General features: G+C 34.9%; 1 protein-coding gene across 4 annotated transcripts in view; it reads left to right on the forward strand.

The window, feature by feature from the left end:
• The window catches only part of grik1a (glutamate receptor, ionotropic, kainate 1a), a gene marked incomplete at its 3' end in the record, with an annotated part of 57,137 nt that extends 41,966 nt beyond the window's left edge, over positions 1 to 15,171 (forward strand). For 2 of the 4 annotated variants that reach the window (XM_079410380.1, XM_079410379.1), the window contains 6 exons: positions 105 to 328; positions 2,513 to 2,631; positions 7,197 to 7,414; positions 9,667 to 9,892; positions 11,233 to 11,483; positions 14,704 to 14,856. In XM_079410380.1, the coding sequence (XP_079266506.1) occupies positions 105 to 328; positions 2,513 to 2,631; positions 7,197 to 7,414; positions 9,667 to 9,892; positions 11,233 to 11,483; positions 14,704 to 14,856 (1,191 nt within the window). Of the gene's footprint in view, positions 1 to 104; positions 329 to 2,512; positions 2,632 to 7,196; positions 7,415 to 9,666; positions 9,893 to 11,232; positions 11,484 to 12,704; positions 12,858 to 14,703 lie in introns of all 4 variants that reach the window. The other 2 variants (XM_079410378.1, XM_079410377.1) reach the window with 2 other exon arrangements.
• Between the last annotated feature and the right edge of the window lie 5,330 nt (positions 15,172 to 20,501).

Raw genomic sequence — 20,501 nt, forward strand, 5'->3', positions numbered from 1 at the left:
CAGTGATTGAATTCCAATATTATCTGGATCTATCTGCATTTTCTTCCCAGCAGTGAAAATGAGTTCCTTTCATCTTGTAAACCTCTTTTTGTCCCCTTAACCAGATAGCTGACCTGGCTGTGGCTCCACTGACCATCACTTATGTCAGAGAGAAAGTTATTGACTTCTCCAAACCCTTCATGACCCTCGGCATCAGCATACTGTACCGCAAACCAAACGGCACCAATCCAGGTGTCTTCTCCTTCCTCAACCCCCTCACCCCGGATATCTGGATGTATGTGCTGCTGGCCTGTCTTGGAGTGAGCTGTGTGCTCTTTGTGATAGCCAGGTATGGATGAACGTCTTGGTTTAATATCTGCTTCTTGGAAATATAGCAAAGCAAATGTGCAAATTGGGTTTCAGATCTAGGAACACTGACCCAATTGTTCAAAAAAATGTCTTCAGATGTTTTACAGTTTGACATCACATGTGAAGACACATTATCAGGCTCATTTGAAGAATATTGCTGTTATCTGCAGCTTAAGGGAACATTGTACATCTCTCTTTGAAGCTGTCAAGACATTTTGCGCCCTCTGATTTAAATTTTAAAGCTGTTTTGCAGAATGTGCCGATAGTTATCATGTTTCTTTGTGGGAGTGCATTTAAAGCAGTGTATCTCTCACATAATATATCACTGCGCTTATGAGACGCCAAAATCAAAATGCTGATTTGATGTTGAAACAGATCAATAAGTAATAAGCACGGCGCCCAGACTTTATTATATTGCTATCGGAATATAGATTAATAATGTAAAAATTTCAGTCATGGTTGTCCAGATGCACATTTTTCTCAATAAATACATAATGCGCTTTCTCAGTTAGCAATGTTTTGTATTTTGTATGAGAGAGTACAAGGTTGTATCTGTATTATTGAAGCCCAGTTCATAAGCATTGGGCAGATGTCCACATCTACCTACTGAGAATATCAAGCGTGCCACATTACCTCATCAGAGCCAGATGATTGGTTGCTTCAATTAAAATGCAAATGGAAAATGAAAATGCTGTCCAATCAGACTCTTTTAATGGACATCTGGTGGGGTCTCAGTGTTAGTGTGGGTTCATGTTCACTGAATGACCCATTTGTTCATAGATACAGTCTGCTGGGGGCTTTTAAACTGTGATCTTGAAATTTGGCAGCTTTGATAGTAGCAGTTTATAGAGTGAGCTTCTACACACCTTGAGGCATGACAAATGAGTCTTGTGACACGTTCTGATCAGGCATCGATTCACCATGAGGGTTTTATAAATGACCCAATTATTGAGTGGTAGAATGGAGAATGTGTCTTACAGATGTTCTTGTGTAACTGTAATCACTTCCAAAATGAAATTTCCGCCAGTTGTTTCTCTTTTTGGCTTCCAGCACTGTATAAAAAAAGGAAAAGTATTGATTCAAAAAATATGTGATGCAACAGTGCTCAAATCAGTCAAATGCAATGAATAAACATTACAACGATTTACAAAGCTTGTTTGTTATTATTTATTTAGCTTGTTTATTAATATAAAATATTTATATTTATTAATCTTTTAGAATTAGTCACAATACATTTACATAGTAAATTGGCATCCCTATATAAAAAAATGTGTGAATTGTTACAGTAATATAAAGAGTTAATTATATTATATTGGTTATCTAGATGCAGACAAGAGCAATGAATAAACATTACAAAAAGTTGTGCACTAAAAGTAATTGAGATTGATTTGCTAATTTATGAAATTATGTATGTATGTATGTATGCACATATATAGACATAATATATATTATATAATTTTAATAATAAGTTTTTATATTAAACTGACAGCCCTATTAAGGGCTTAAGTCCTATTAATATTTTGTTAATTTTTACAGGTAATTAAAATACTGCAAAAAGGAAAATTATCTGGTAATTTTCTGCCAGGACATTATCTATTAATTTTATGGACATTTCCATTAACCCTAAAACACAATGCAATTGAGTGCAAACTTCAAAATACAGGCAAAAAACTGAATTTTTTTTACAGTGAATAATTAAAAAGTTGTATAACTATTTCGGGTTTGTATGGCTATTTTTATTTTAATAATTAATTTCATCATTTTAATGAAAATTATTTTATAATTAGTCACACTGTCTTTACAGTGGCATTATAAATTGACAGTCCTTTTTTACGTGAATAAAAATAATTAATTAACATTTAAATTGGTTAATGTAAAAGCACAATACAGTTTAACTTAAGATTCCTTTTCCAGCTCTCTCTTTGTCTGGTAACCGGAGAGATTGAAACACTGGAAAGTTTTCCCATAAAACATGATGTTTATTAAGCATTGGTTGGAGCAGTTATTGATAGCCTGTAGCAAGAAGAAAATGTTTTGCTGTTCGGCGGAAGCCGTTTAGAAATTGCCAAACATGCAGCCTCTCAAGCGCAGTATTAATACTCAGTCTTCTGTGTTGTCTGCATTTTTTTCCCTGTGTAAAAATGTTTTCTTTTACCCTTGGCAGGTTTACACCATATGAATGGTATAATCCTCACTCCTGCAACCCGTCTTCTGAAGTGGTTGAGAACAACTTCACACTGTTGAATAGTTTATGGTTTGGTGTTGCGGCTCTAATGCGTCAAGGTATGTCACATAAAACACTTCAAGACTGCTGCATTGTTATAACTGACAAAAAACACTGAACCAAGTGGCATTTATTTAGATCAAGAAAAACGGCACAAGCACTGTGGCACTGTGTGAGGTGAGCTTGAGGGACTTTATACATTCACCAAAAAATAACCTTGAAACCAGCTGGTAGAAATGAATAGACACAAATTTTCAGAAAAGAAAGAGTTGTTAAGTGTTTGGTTTTTTTTTGGGGGGGGGGGGGTTGTTATGCAATGACATTGACATTGATTATAAAATTTATTTTTGTTCTGGCTTGCAAACTTTTAGTTGGGTTTCCTCTGGTGTAATGGATCTGATGCTAGTGAGGAGAGGTTTGTAGGTTCCTCTACAGAAGGTATGAAACAAAATGGATGACCTACCAAGTGTGCAGAAAAGTGTGAAACGCCAAGAGCAGCTTTAATGAGCACGGGAGAACTAGACAAATCATTATGCAGCATAGTCTGACCTCATGTTACAAAGAGTTTTCTTCTGAAATCTTACAGAAAATTGGTGGAGTGCAGAGCATTTCGTGTCACTGGTGGATGTCAGGGTATTTCATTATACTTAAAGCAGGTCAAAGCATGAAATATCCAAATTTGCATTTGTTTGTGAATAATTACACTTCACATCTTGAAAACATAGGGAGTTTCAATCTGTAAAAATCAAGTATAAAAATGAATTTATACTGTGAGAGAAAAATATTAAATATGACATGAAAGGAAAATCCACCCTATCTATTTTGTGATTTGATCATAGGTTCATTTTTTCTCTCTCTCTCGTGAAATATGCTGGATTCATAAAATAAATTAAAATTAAATAATTTATTGTTATTAAACTGCAGCATTTTTAAGATTATATCTGAAAACACATTTTACATTTTAGAAAGTAGCAAAAAAAGTAACATTATTAAACAAAATAATGTTAAACTTGTTTTCTATTAATAATATAAGATGAATATCTAAAAAAAATTCAGCATGAAAATAACTAGCACTGATGTAGAAGAAGGTGTTTACTTCTACAGTCTTAAAGGTACAGCGGCAAATAACAGGTTAATCCTTATTCAATTCAAAAGGTCAGAGAGAGTGAAAAATGGTCATGTAAAACTAGATTAGATTTGTTGGTACAGAAAACCTTGGCTAACATTATCATAAAAAGTGATAAAATAGATTTTTGACATGGACCCCTAAATAGGATCAACAAGCTTTTTGAAACCCACACACATTCATAGTGTTAATTGGGCTGATTAGTTAAGTATTCATCTTGTGTGCATATGTGTGTGTATGTGTGTGTGTGTGTATTACCTACCACAGCTAAACCTCCTACATGAGGTTACTGAAATAACCTTGTCAACTTTTTGAAGCATCTCATAAATTAATGCATGCGAGGTTGTACCAATTAGCCAACAGCAGAAAAGCAGTGAGAACATACGATAAATAGTTGCTGTTTGTTTTTGTCATAAAGCTGACAGAGCAATATTTAAGAGGATTATTCAAAGTTTAGCCTCTGCTTTTCTGTTTGGGGTTTTGTCAACTGTCCGGATGATTTTTCTCTTTTTTTTTGCCCTTAATATGCTGGATTCGATTGATGTTGTGATCTCGTCTTACACTGCAATAAAATCAGGACTATGATTGACAGTTGTGTTCTGCCCGTGCCATTTAAGAGTAAGACATAGGTCAGTTGTTAGCATTTAGCTATGCTAATTATCTGAGAGAAGCAACACAGACAGCATTTTCAAAGGAACAAACACACCTCATGGTGTCTGTCAGTGAGCTCTTGCTCCCCAGGTGGCTAATGTAAAAATGTTTAGTATCTTTCAAAGGGATGTATTAGCATAAGCATTACTGAAAAGTCAAGATCATGGATTAGACTTGCTAAAAAAAAATGGTTTTAGCTAGTCTTGTAGCCTGGTTATAGCTAGTTTTCAGACTGGTTTTAAAGTGGTTTTGACCACTTCTTTAGCTGGTCAAGCTAGGAGACCTGCTACTCCCAGCTTAAACTAGCTAAAACCAGCCTACTTTTTTCAGTAGGGTAGCTAGATTGAAGTTATGTCCAACCAGGTCAAGATGGTTATTAGCTATTTTAGCTAACCAGACAAGCCAACAAGCCCAAAACCCATATCAAAACAGACCATCCTGACCTTAAAACACAGTTTTTCCTTTTACATTTCAGCAGGATTCATATTTAGTGTTGACCTTTTAGTTACGTTAATGCTAACAGAGCACTTTGAAAAATATTAAACACTTTTACATTACCCTTTTTCTCCTCTTATCTTTTAAGAAATATGTAACATAATACATAATCATTATCTATTATTTTCTCATGACTGACTACTTTAAAGGAAAACAGCATGTGTGGCAGTTTTGTTGAGGTGTTTTTTTGGGGGTTTTTTTGCTGACTGCTTTGGTGGGTAATCACTGCTGTTGGATGTATCACTTATATCAAAGCTAATAATTTAGCTGGCAATCAAACTAAATTTGAAAATTGTGCTCCACATGACACTGAAAGCATACAAATGCACATACAGTACACACACTGTGAATTTGTGCTGTCGTTTCAACTTCCAACCACCTTACCTGGGTATCTGTGCATGAAAGACAATCACTGCAGCTTCAGTATCATATATCAGACTTAGACTTCTAACTTAGTCTTTCTAACTACAAAATTGCCGCATATTAATCAGTTAATAGGACAGTCTCCTCCCATATATCTTAATAAAACACCTAATCAGAATGGTGTTCAAAAAAGGATTCTTTATTTTTCTTGACATTTTGCAAAGATGAAGTACAGTTCCCATGACGGTTTCATTTTCTAGCGATCTATCAATGCCTTAAGTCAACCAGCCATAGTAAAAATCCCCAGTTAGAATAACACACATTAGATTTATCATTAATCTGAAGGTTAAAATCTAGTATGAGTATGATGAGATCAAAAGTATGAGCCCTTGATAAAAAAAATAAATAAATAAACCCGTTTAGTCTGTCACAGCGAGCTTCACGCTGCTGGTGTCCAGGCCGACTCTCAGCCTTTTGTGTGGGATTGTTTGGGGATGTGTGTGTATGTGTATGCATTTGTGTGTCAGGGTTGTTTTCTTAGAAGAGGCAGTGCTTCTAAAAATGAGAAGAGAAATTATTCTACAGTAAAAAACTAAGTAAAACAAAACAAATATTGTGAAATAGTTGATTAAACCCTGTAAACTGCTTTATAAGGTATGAGCAACATCAGCAGATAAAGGTTCAGCGGAAGGCAGCATGTCTATTCCTAAAGCGTTTCGTTTTCTGTTCTCATTCTGGAAAATAATAATGTAAAAATTAATGTCTGATATCCAATCTGACCATTCAAAACCTTATTTTAATGGAATTTCAAAGTTCATGTAAATGTTGATTGGATCAGGGGCTGAATTCATGACAAACGTAAGAAAAACAAGGAAAGTTCTTGACTTGAGTTTAGCACTCTGCATTGCTTTTTTAATGCAGTGTCAAGTTAAAATAGTATCTTATCATCGTATTATTATCTTTTAGCATATTACCATCTTAATTATCTTTTCTCAGGATGTAGCAGTCTGTTGCATTTATTTGCACTCTTTCTAGAGTTAAATGCACCTTGACTTTGAAGTAGATATTTACAAAGATTGTTATGATATAATGTTTTGTCTTAACATTATTAAGAAACAAAAGATTCTTGAGAAGTATCCATTTTTAAAAGGGATAGTTCACCCCAAAATTTTAATTCTGTCAGTAATTACTCACCCTAATGTCGTTCCAAGACCTTTGTTCATCTTCAGAACACAAAGCAAGATATTATGACGCGGAAGAGAAGAAATTGTTGAATAAAGTGGTTATTTTTGTTTTCTTTGCACACAAAAAGTATTCTCGTAGTTTCATAAAATTAAGGTTGAACCACTGATGTCACATGGACTATTTTAACGATGTGCTTACTACATTTCTGGGCCTTGAATGTGGTAGTTACTGTACATTGCTGTCTATGGAGGGTCAGAAAGCTCTCGGATTTCATGAAAAATATCTTAATTCATGTTCTGACAGGTTTGAAACTACATTAGGGTAACTGAATTTTATGTTTGGGTGAACTAACCCTTTAAAGTAAGATGATGTGAAGAAATAGTAGTTAAGAAGAATTTTATTCGTAATAAGATTAATCAGATTTCATGTTTTTTGCGCTTTACACTCCCAAAAACTTAGTTTTCAGTTAAATGCACCAAAACATCAGCCATCTGTCTGAACAAAAAAATGTATTTTAAGAGGATGTAAAAATCCATTCCTAGCAGAAGAACCACAGTACAGATGTCAAATGTGTTCATCCAATTTCAACTGTGTATCTGTTGCTATTTCATCGAAAACCTTACAACCTAACATTTTTGTTAAATGTCATTTGCTTGTAAAGCTATTTTTTTAAATGTCACTTGGTTTTGTATTTTGTTATCTATTGCAATGACATTCAAACATTATACAGCATGGCTTAAGAGTCCAAATACAGTACTTGGGGCCACTGTCTGTGTTTTGCTAAGCGCTTGTATGTTATTTCAGGATCTGAGCTAATGCCCAAGGCTTTGTCCACCAGAATCGTGGGAGGGATTTGGTGGTTCTTCACTTTAATCATCATATCTTCCTACACGGCCAACCTGGCAGCTTTCCTCACAGTGGAGAGAATGGATTCCCCAATCGATTCAGCTGACGATTTAGCCAAGCAGACTAGAATTGAATATGGAGCAGTGAGAGATGGCTCCACAATGACCTTCTTTAAGGTAACATCTTACATGCAGGATAGATGCACCCCAACACACTGTTCACATGAAAGCCATTGAAATACAGAAGGAACAGTCAGCCACAATCCAAACACTCAACAAATGATCAATTTTACAAGAGGCTGTCTGCACAGAAGGAGTTGGAGCTTTTAGGAGGAAGTTTATTGAATTTCTGTTAGGAAGCAAAATAGGAAGATCAATCTTGTGCATCTGTCTCATGATAAGATACAAATTAATAAAATGGATGCAGAGTCACACACAGATGAGTTCTGAGTTGTGTTAACCAAAAAACATCACATCCAATAAATGTCCCCTCATACTGAAAGGGGAATTCTAAGAATAAATTATGGTCAATAATTGTGCTGTTTATTTTGCACATGCTGTCTGTGATGTTTTAGCAGCAGACTCATTAAAGAAATTATATCAGGTAGCTATGCAAACACAGATCAAAATTTGTGCTAAACACAATCTGCTGATAATTGTTTGCAGTCTCACGATAACCGATAATACAAATATATAGTATTTTGTCCAAAAATGTGTATATATCGTGTACGTATTAGCACTACTGTTCAGAAGGCTGCATTTATGTGAACAAATACAGTGAAAACAATTCCATTTTAATACATTTTAAATAGTGCTGTCAAACGATTAATTGCGATTAATCACATTCAAAATAAAAGTTTTTATTTACATAATATATCTGTGTACTGTGTATATTTATTATGTATATATAAATTCACACACATATAGCATATATTTTGAAAATATTTACATGTATACATTTATATTCATATAATTTATATTATATATAAATATATTTAATATGTAAACGTAACATATTTGTGTTGATATATACCTGCTGGGTGAGTATTTATATATACATAATAAATATACACAGTACACACACATATAATTTGTAAACAAAAACTTTTATTTTGGATGCGATTAATTGCGATTAATCGTTTAACAGCACTAATTTTAAAATGTATTATAATCCTGTGATTTTAAAGCTGAATTTTCACATGATCCTTCAGAAATCATTTTATTATGCTGATTTGCTACTCAAAAAACATTTATTATTATCAATGTTGGACACCGTTATACTGCTTAATATTTTTGTGGAAACTGTGATACATTTTTTCAGGATTAAAAAAAAAATAAAGATATAAATCTTTTGTAGCATTAAATCTTTACTGTCACTTTGATAAATGTAATGCATCCTTTCTGAATAAAAGTATTAATAAAAGAAAAAGAATATTTTTATATAAATGTACTGTGTATAAATAAATAAAAATATACATCTATTTTTATATGTCCAAATTTGTTGTTTACCTCACATGCAAATAGAACTATTTGCATAATAAACTGTTATTAAATGATTTACAAATAATTTTATGTAAGTGATAGAAGACAGCAGATGTAATCTAAAAATAAAAACAGGGGAAATGAGTTGAGCTTGTACAGTTGAATATTATATATTAAATTAAATATAATATCCAGGATAAATATTGAATGCCGGTTTTTACACTTAAATATTATGTGCAATAATATAACCAATAAATGAATCTTTCAGTCACGTGAAATGCATTTATTCAAAGGTGACAAAGCTCTGATTCTTTTAATTTTCTAGGAAGCCATCACAGAGTCCTTGCTAATACCTCAAGCGTACACGTTCACAAATCTGCCTGAAATCCTCCTGAACTCTATTTACCTCCACCAATCCGGCCATCTAAAATTCCAGTAATTCCAATAATCCAGTGATCTATCTTATGAGCGTGAGCCACACATATGCACCATTCATCATTTAGAGAGAGAGAGAAAGACAAACAAGTGACACAGATAAAGCACAGAAGTGTGTACATAGGACGGGGTGAGCTTTATCCACCGAGATTGTAGGCTATGATTACACCCGCCTATATCTAGAAAAATACAGGCTTGTGGAGGACCGAGACAAATCGAATCAGCTGTGAGAGATTTAGTGCACAGCTGTCCCATTTCCCCATGCTGTCCGCTGACACACTCGGGCACAAAATTTTACAACTTGTCCCCTTTTGACTCAGCCTAATGAGAGATCAGGGAGAACTTATCAGACTTGAAAAGCCCATACCAGTAGCTGATGAAAGAACAAGATCCGAAGACAAGAACTTGAAAGAATGAAAAGAAATATCGATCCAGGCAGCGTGACTCATGTCTTTAATGTTGTGCTTTTTGAAGACAGAATCAACTCTTTGGAACTCTTTATTTGCTTGTAGAAATCAAAAATCTCAACGTACGAGAAGATGTGGGCATTCATGAGCAGCAGGAAAAACACAGCCCTGTTGAAGAACAACAAGGAAGGGATTACCAGAGTCCTGACCACCGACTATGCCCTCCTCATGGAGTCCACCAGCATAGAGTACATCACCCAGAGAAACTGCAACCTCACCCAGGTTGGAGGCCTGATCGACTCTAAGGGCTATGGAGTTGGCACACCAATAGGTAATGGTGCCCAACATATTGCCTGACAAGTTGTTGAGCCCCCTATACCCTTACTAGTCTTAGGCAAGCGACGTGACGTCTTTTTCAATATGTGCTTTTGGGAATTTTTTATGAAATAAGAACTGCAGATTTCCTATTGAGTTTGATTTGCCTTGCTTTTGTTTTGTCCTGCTCATTTGCTGCATTCTATCCACAGTCAGATGTGGGATATCTCAGAAATTTGTGTTTCTTGATGCTCCTTAATGAAATTCAGAAAATCATTTTTAAAGAGACAGTTCAGCCAAAAAATAACATTCTATCATTAATTACTCACCCTCATGTCATTCCAAACCTGTAAGACCTTCATTTATCATCAGAACACAAATGAAGATGTTTTGATGAAATCTGAGAGCTAAAATAGTCCATGTGACATCAGTGATTCAACCTTATTTTTATGAAGCTTTAAGTTTTCTCTTCCCTGTCAGTCTTTGATGCGTGTTTACGATAGTACCACGCATGCAATATTAAGTACTTTGGAACTTTTTATAACATTATGTAATTTGATTTTCATAACACAAGTAAATTGTGGGGAAATATTATGAATTAAATATGTTAAATTTTAAACTTCAGTTTTTGCATTTTCAATGCATTTTGAAATATGTAGATTGTATTATGTTAATTTTGCTATATTTATAAACTAAAATACGAAAAAAGAATGCCTGATGAAGATTGCGTGACTAAAACGTTGGATTAAAATATAATTAGCTATATCAGAGTCCAGAATTCATCTATTTTTGTTTGACTATTTGCTATCCTTAATTCCAATGTACTTGTATGCATCTATGTAATTTAAAAGTATTTATAAAATATATATTTAAAAATGTATATATTCCTTTATAAAATATAAATAATTTGGATATTTGATTGCATTTTATTTGCTTTAAAATAGAGATGCACCAATAATGATACATATTTGAATGTGATAATATAAAAAAAAAATACTATTTTGTTTATATAAATAAAAAAACACTAAAAACGCACCAAAAATCTGCTTAGGCATTAAAACATGATAATGTACAGAATGAAAACTGATTATTCATTTTGAGATTTGCTAAAGATTACATTTGTAATCAAAAAACGTTATTAAGTTCTTTGTGTTTTTGAATTAAATATCCAATATCAACCAATATCACAATTTATTTTATCATAATTTTAAAAATAGGGATATATTATGCATCACTTTATTGAAGGGATTATTGAAGTTCCACTTCTTCAAGATGCATTCTGTTGCACTTGTGTAGGACTCTTCTCTAAACAATTTTGTTTTTGCAAACCAGCTAAAGAACTATGGTTCATTGCAGGCTCACCCTACCGGGACAAGGTGACCATCGCCATCCTGCAGCTCCAGGAAGAGGGAAAGCTGCACATGATGAAGGAGAAATGGTGGCGAGGTAACGGATGCCCTGAGGAGGACAACAAAGAGGCCAATGCCCTGGGTGTGGAGAACATCGGAGGCATCTTCATCGTGCTGGCCGCTGGTCTAGTGTTGTCTGTGTTTGTGGCCATCGGAGAGTTCATCTACAAGTCACGCAAAAACAGTGATATTGAAGAGGTGAGTGGGAGGCTGGTGGAACGGCCCCGTGGGGTCTGAGTCTTACAGGAGCTAATTACCTCACCACTGTCACAGCTGAAATGAGCCATGTAAACACAAATGAGACAATTGTGGGATGTTTTTGCAGCAGCCCACTGGACAGGAACCTGTCGCAGCCTGGTTTAAAAAAAGCACACGCTGTTTATCATGCAGGTGTTCTACTTCTACATTTATGAAACTATTTTGGTTAGCTTACTTGTTTTGCGTGGCATACATAGCAAAAAAGTTTTTTAAATTTTATTTACTGTAGTACAATATCACGCTCTTGCAAATTTTATTATCTGGATGACAAAGTGCTGCTTTCAGCATAGTTTGGCAATTTAAGCAGTGTGATGTGAAGTGTCAAATTTAATGTGTTGATGCACAACAGTCATTAAATATGTCTGTAATACATTTACTGAATTTGACATTTTAATTGTTTTGTTTGATCTATAGATGAAATCCAGATGGGATGTTTAACAAAAGTAAAGTCATTTACGCTCTTTGAATAGCAGAATTTAGTTTTTAAAATTCAAAGTATGAAATATAATTTCTTTAATAAGAAGGCCACTTGTGGTAAGTTTATAATATAGGTAAAGATTGGGGAAAGATAATTTACTAATTATTGCAGGTGAAAATGCATTGACTTCAGTTTTATATATAATACATGAAAATATAAATATAAGAAATGTCTGTGTGAAATATAAATATTATATATATATATATATATATATATATATATATTTATTAACATTTACTTGAATTTTTTATAAAAGATATACATATATTTCCATGTAAAAACAAATATGTAAAAAAAATAATAAATAAAGGTTGAAATTGCATTGACTTGAATATATATGTATAATATGTATATTTATTATATATATGCACATTCTACTTAAAATACAAATAAGAATAACATAAAATTTATCACAAATTATTAACAGCCCTAGTTTAATCTTCTCAGTTGCCCGATGGTATTTATTTGAGTATCAACAGTTAGTATCTTACCAAAGACAAAGGTTTGGTACTGATTCAACACTAATGTACGTTAACTGATATATTGAGCATCATTTGTTTATTTATTTTTTGCATGTGAATGCTGCTTATATTTTATTATCACTTTGATCATTTGCATGTTACTGATCTTGTCCTGCTTTTTGTCTTTCTGTTCTATTTTTATCATTGATCTGCATGCACAAGGCCTTCTGTTTCTTTTACGGAGTCCAATCCCGGCAGCTGCAAAGAAGCGATTCCATCTCCTCCTCTGGCACATCCTTATCAACTGATTTAGAGAGCGGGCGGCTCCTCAGGGATGACATATGTTCTTCGTGTTAGCCACACACTCTCATATCTGTAAGGGCTGTGCGTTATTTAAAGAAATATAAACTCCTTTCCCTCGTTCGCCCATCCACTGGTTACTTCCAAACCATCTGCCCAAACCCTTGACCTCAATCCAGCGCCCATGCGGCTCTGAAATTTAGTACGGTTTTCAAGGAGATGAAGAACACTTTCATTTCTCTTTGCACACCCTGTCTGCAGACAGATAAGAAATGGAGTGCTCTCTGAAACTTTTATTTACTGGTAGAAGCTATTCAATTACAGCCATTCACGGCAAACCAAATTAAGTGCGGACCTTCTAGATTTGATGGCCTAAATTCTGCCTTTCATGTTCTCATTTCTTCCTCAAACGATCGGCCCACAGAGTGAAGGTAATGATAATTATAATGAGGGTTATGATAATGATCTATTCTGCTATAGCCCACTGATACTTGAGTAGAGAGGCAAAATTATGAAAATAATGATTATAATCTTAATCTAAATGATAACATCAATGTATGAATTTAGTGCTGTCAAATCGATTAATCACGATTAATTGCTAATTGCTTACATAATATGTGTGTGTACTGTTTATATATACACATAAATATACATACACAAACATACATATAATAAATATATGTAATATATGTTTATATTATGTATAATATAAATCATATATGTGTGCGTGTGTGTGTGTGTGTGTGTGTGTGTGTGTGAATATTTCTTAAATATATAGATCTATGTTTGTATATTTATATATACTGTATATACACACACACACACACAAGTATACACAGTACACACATATATTATGTAAGCAAACTTTTATTTGGGTGCGATTAATCGATTTGACAGCACTATATAAATTATATTTTTATCAGATATATTAATATTATTAAAAATGTTTTTAGGAGAAATGTTTTTACTGTCAATTTTGATAATGAAATAATAATTTTAATGAAAAGGCACATACAGAAACCAATGTCAGGAAAAGTTGTAGTAAATGTTTTTTTTCAATTAGTGAACTCCACTCATTCACTTCTTCTTTGTTCAAACACCTGACATTGAGCATACAGTCATGAAACACTGATATCATTCTCTGGAATGTAATTAACTTTAGCTGTATGTGGCAGAGAAAAGACATCAAGAGAAGAGTCTTCATAATGACTTGATTAAATATTGATGCCCTCAAAAAGAAAGAACAATTAAAAAGTCTAAGATTACTGCGTCTGAAATTAGCCCGCAGGATAACCATAATCAGCCGGGAGCAAATTCACCGCTCACAGCGGCTTTATCTGCCTCCCACATCCCCAGCAGCATAAAGACACGGCCTTCATGCCTTGAACATCTCATGGCAGACCAGACCAAAACCAGCAGAATCACTCTGAAACAAAGAAATCTGCGTTATCACAATAGAAAATGGGCTATACAGCAAGTCAAATCTATAGTGCATCCTTGCAATATAAACCAAATATTTCTTCTTAGGAGATTTAGGTTAGCAGTTGAAGTCAGTCGCATGAGAGTTTCAGAGCATTAAATTCACCATGTACTCCTGACCCTGTTCTCCACATCATTTCATGCTTTTTCTACACTAGCCTTTTAATTAAATGTGGCATAAAAATAGAGTCAAAAACAAACCGATGGAGTGCAGCTAAAAATCCAAGCAAGTATTTTCCTGCTTGTTTTTTTTTTTTTTATATCATATCACAAATGTTTTGCAGTGCAGTGACACTATAAGCATCACATTCATTTGAATAACCCAACTGGACGCTGTTAGACTGTGTGTACTGTTAGTGTGTCTGTGTGCATGTGTGTGTGTGTGTGTGTGTGTGTGTGTGTGTAGAGACTCACGCAAGCCCTCGTGTTCTTCTTTTGACAGTGTGTCTCTTTCAGTGCTGTGATGGAAGACCTGGGCATATCCCTCAGGTGCCACAAGGCATTGAGGAAGAGAGGCAGACACAGAGGAAGAGCCGGTCTGTCTGGAGTCTTATGTAACCCCAAACGCATCCAGAGGAAAGAGACAATGGCCTAGATCCACCTCCAACCGCCACAAGAGCAAGGAGCAGCTCTGCTTTTGACGTACCTGCCAGTGAAATCAATTTCTGAGGCCATTTGTTTTTTCAATCAATTGTTTATGTGCTTTTTATTCATAAATTTGCAGGTTTTTATATCAGTATTATGTGGGTTGTGTTGGTCTTGTGTTAAGTACACAGGTAATATCTGAACTGAAAATGAAAGGATTAATTTATTTTGAAATATTTATTAAAGTACAAGCACATTGCAATATACGGTAGCATTTTCTTGTGCTGTCCTTGATTTAATAAATAAAAGCGTACTTTTTTTACACACTCTTGGGCATTTATCTTGTTCTAGCCATTTTTTTATCAGTGGCACGGGTTCTGTTAATTGCAGCATTATATAACAACAGAAAATAATAGAGAAGATGCTTCTAATCCGTGACTGTTCCAAAGGGAATGTAAGGGATGGCTGTTTCTCCATTACTTTTTTCCCATTTTGACCCTAACAATTCAAGACGTTCTGCCTGCTGCACACAAAGCGCATACCTCGAGGGACTGACCGAACTATTCTCCCTCAAACTGAGGCACAATCAAATACAGTTCAAAGGTTAGCCTCTGCTTCAAGTGCTACCTGCTCCATGACCCAGACAAATTACTCTCTGAAGATTAAACGCCTTTTCGCCAAAAATACATCAGATGTGTCTTAATGCATATCAGAAAAGATTAGAAGTTTAGAGATGAGAGCGATCGTCTTGATTAGATTTTTGTGCTCCAGATGAATTTGCTCAAAGTGTCTAAAAAAACTATATATATATATATATATATGTATACATATATGGACAACTGGGCATACTGTTGTCTCTGTTATACATATATACTGCCGTGCAAAGGCAAAAGACCGTAACTTCGTTTTTTGTCGAAAATGAGTTATTGATATTTTTGGGACATTCAAGACATCCTTTATCATGTACATAAGTATCTTGAGTCAATTTCGTTGTTTTTCTGAGAAAATAATGGGTCTAAATAAATTGGTTGCAAAACGGTATCCACTCACGTTGAACTTTTAGTCTGCTTGTGACGGTCAAAAAAAAAAAAAGAATTAACACAGTCACATTACTATATGCAATAGCCTATATGAGATAGCTCATGATCACTAGATTTTATAAAGGTGTTACTATAACGATTTTGTAAATGGTGATCAGCAACAAAATATTGATAATGTGGACATTACTGTCTTTTGCCTTAGTGTGACTTCTCACTTTTTGCAGACAATGCAAAGACAGAGTACATTAACTTCAAAATAGGGGTACAAATCAAGTTTGAGCTCACAATTTTTTAATGTAGATCATTTTCATTACTAAAACATCTAATTGCCAAATTTCCAGTGTCCTACCTATAATCAATTTGGCTGGACAAGTAAAAAAAGTGTAAAGTCATTTTTCTAAGTTTCACACTAGCGAGTTACGGTCTTTTGCCTTTGTAGGGCAGTATAGGTCAGCTGTGTCTGGACCAGAAAGACAATGAATTTTCTGGCTCAATTTTGGCCTCTGGGAAATTTAGACATGAAAGATTTTTTGTGGTGTTTGTGAGTTTGTGCACAAGTGAGGGGAAGCTCGTGGGCTATTGGCAAATGTATAGAAATTATAGCGCTTCAGAGAGACTGAGGGCCATTCACACTTAAGAAGATAAGGACTGCTCAGGGCTGTTTGGGCAGTTGGTTTCAAAGCCCTCAGACTTCACTGAACACATGTGACAGCCATTGAGAACGACTTTCATAGAGTCCTTGCTTTAAAAGCAGGAGCTATTATCATGTACAAGTGGGGTTCAGATGCTTATTTTAGTTTTTTATTTCAGAATTTCTTAGCATTTGGTTTGTCACAATTTATTGATCTATCTGTCTGTCTATCTATCTGTCTGTCATCATTCTCTGTCTGTATGTCTGTCTGTCGTTCTATATCCATCTGTATCTGTCTGTCTGTCAGTCTGTCTATCTGTCATCATTCACTAACTATCTATCTGTCTGTCTGTCTATCTGTCATCATTCACTAACTATCTATCTGTCTGTCTGTCTATCTATCTATCTGTCATAATTCTCTGTCTGTCTGTCTGTCGTTCTATATCGGTCTACTGTATCTGTCTGTCTATCTGTCTATCTATCTGTCTGTCTGTCTGTCTGTCTATCATCTATCTATCTATCTATCTATCTCTATCTATCTATCTATCTGTCTGTCTATCATCTATCTGTCTGTCTATCTGTTTGTCTATCATCTATCTGTCTGTCTGTCTGTATCTTTCTGTCTATCATCTATCTATCTGTCTGTCTGTCTATCTGTCTGTCTATCATCTATCTGTCTGTCTGTCTATCTGTCTGTCTATCATCTATATATCTGTCTGTCTATCTGTCTGTCTATCATCTATCTATCTATCTATCTATCTATCTATCTATCTATCTGTCTGTCTGTCTGTCTGTCTGTCTGTCTGTCCAACTGTCTGTCTATCATCTATCTGTCTGTCTGTCTATCTGTCTGTCTATCATCTATCTATCTGTCTGTCTATCTGTCTGTCTATCATCTATCTATCTATCTATCTATCTGTCTGTCTGTCTGTCTATCTGTCTGTCTATCATCTATCTGTCTGTCTGTCTGTCTATCATCTATCTGTCTGTCTGTCTATCTGTCTGTCTATCATCTATCTATCTATCTATCTATCTATCTATCTATCTATCTATCTATCTATCTATCTATCTATCTGTCTGTCTATCTGTCTGTCTGTCTATCTGTCTGTCTATCATCTATCTATCTATCTGTCTGTCTGTCTGTCTGTCTATCTGTCTGTCTATCATCTGTCTGTCTGTCTGTCTGTCTATCTGTCTGTCTATCATCTATCTATCTGTCTGTCTGTCTATCTGTCTGTCTATCATCTATCTATCTATCTATCTATCTATCTATCTATCTATCTATCTATCTATCTATCTATCTATCTATCTATCTATATCTATCTATCCATCTATCTATCTATCTATCCATCTATCCATCTATCTATCTGTCTGTCTATCTGTCTGTCTATCATCTATCTGTCTGTCTGTCTGCCTGTCTGTCTATCTGTCTGTCTATCATCTATCTATCTGTCTGTCTGTCTGTCTGTCTATCTGTCTGTCTATCATCTATCTATCTATCTGATATGACCTAGATTTTCATTTGTCTCAGACTTCTATAACCCACTGTATGTTAATGTTATGTAAATGTTTTCCTCCTCCCAAAAATCAAATGGATATTTGTCTGCATAAAGTGAATCACCTTAACCTCATAAATAATTTGTTTGCTCGATTTAGATCAAGTATATGATATCAGTACAGCGTAACAACGCCTCAGTCATAGCTGAGGGTCAGATCGATGTCCCCTGATAACAAATGCGATCAGCTTTAGTAAACAAACATTGCAGATCTGATCCATCCATGTGCTACTAAGTGCCTCTGTGATGATTAATAGCAACATCACATGAGAACAGAGACTATCTGTCTGTCAGAGTATGGTGTCACTTTTACACTAATGACAGATCAGTCTGCTTTGTTTTTATGCTAATGGCTGCCATTTGGGACAACAATTTTTAAGCTATGTTTTCTGTGATGTAAAGCCTGCATTTGGAAGCGTATAGTCTGACAAACACCTTGATTCATTTTGAAAGCTTTCATTTAAAAGAGAGAAGGAAATTGCTCTTCTGTTTCACATTCACCTGTTACTTCACAGACAGGTCTGCTCTGACTCTGCTGAACAGCTTGGTAGGACCTATGGGACGGTGTATGTCAAACCAAACACACTGAACTGATGTTTTTTTTCAAGCGAGGTTGAGAGGAAGCAGTGGAGAGAGAGAGAGAGAGAGAGAGAGAAACAAAGAGAAAAAGACATTAGGTTGTTCCCCAGTGTCATGCATAAACTATGCAGGCTGAACTTCAATTCAAAGTCAGTGTGTTTTCAAGATTTCCAGATTTAATGATGCAAATTCACTAAATAAGACCTGACATTAATCGACTTTCAATGAGTAATTCACTCAAAAATATTTACCTTCATGTCATTTCAAACCTGTAATACTTTAATTCCACCATCTGCTGGATTAGAGGGTAAAATGCAGAATGGCATACAGAAAAGCAATGGCAGCTTTACGAATTTACTGTTCAGCTAATTAAATATCGAGTTGTTTTTAATCAAAGTCATGATGTACTGCCTTTTAATTGAATTCATCCAACCGGATATTCATTAAATTTGTCTTTCTCCACGACATTAGTGTGAAAGGGTAAATGGTTCAATTATTTTATTTTATATTTATACTTTTTATTTTATTAGTTAGTGTATATAGTTAATAAGCTGTGTGTGTGTGTGTGTGTGTGTGTGTGTGTGTGAAATATTCCTAGTTACTGCATGCTCTCTTAATTTTGATTTCATGTTGAATTTATCCAGACTAGAATAAATAACCAACAAACAAACTAGACCAGCGTGGAAATCCCCTACAACAATTCACTCAGGAAGTGCATTTAATTACCAAATTTAAAAGTATACACCTGCTGTCCATTACACCAGATGCATGCAGCATGCAGGGTTATTTTATCTCAGCATGAGATATCCATTCAGGCCTTTCTAGTGCACTGTCCGTGTTACCCAAAACTCAGCGCACACATACACTCTAAACCATTTGGCCGTGATAAAGCCACCCTGTCTATGGGTGGGACAATGATTCTGAATGAGGGCTGCAGGTGCACAGTTTCTGTAATGCTCTCAGGAGAACCCTCAAGCGCACATTAAGCCATAGGAGATGACATGCGCAAGTCCAAGTGCTCTATTAGAGCTAATGACTGTCCTCTTATGCCAAATAACATTCACCTTTGTCTGAGAGGCAAGCCTGTGCACTGATTAAACAGCGGTGTCATTAGTGAGGTCAGTTAGTTCAGAAACAAATAGACATCTTACTCTTGTTCTATTGGCTTGTAATTAGGTGAATCTTAATGTGACTAATTTGCTATTAAATGGATAGTTTACCCAAAAGTGAATGTTTTGTTCTTTTTGGTAATAATTTAGTGTAGGCCTACTTACACTCATGCTGTTCAAAACCTGCTCGAGAATAAAGAACCGAACAATTCCGGTTTCGATTCTGTAGTTACGGTGTTTTTACAGTGTTATTCACATAGGTTTTGTTGTTGTTCTTCTTCTTCTTTGATAAGTCGCAGAGGTTGTCAAGCACCAAGAAGATGGACAAAACAGCCCCATAATACAGTCCAAACAACTTTTTATTATTTCTTTAAAATCGTCCCATTTGCGCAGGAGCATATTCAATACAGGAAGCGTCCTGTCAGGTATCCAATGGGCATGAGTTACATAGAAACATGTTATGGTGTTTTGTTTTGTTTGTTTCTGTTTCTTTTTTAACAATTGACCAGCCTCTTTTCATTGTAGCCTACTTTCATTTTATTAAAAAAGAGCAGCTTGGATATTTTACTCAAGGAACGGGAAAGTGAGTAGTTTAATTGTGGTTGAATGTTTCTTGTGTCTATTTTTTCTGAGCTTTATTCATTACTGTGGCACTAAAATGTTTTTATATAAAGTTTTTAATTTAGCTTCTTTATGATATTCTTTTGCAGAAGCAGACCTCAAGACACCCAGTCTGTGTG

This window comes from Barbus barbus (assembly GCF_936440315.1).
Source record: "Barbus barbus genome assembly, chromosome: 47".
Classification (NCBI taxonomy): Eukaryota; Metazoa; Chordata; class Actinopteri; order Cypriniformes; family Cyprinidae; genus Barbus; species Barbus barbus.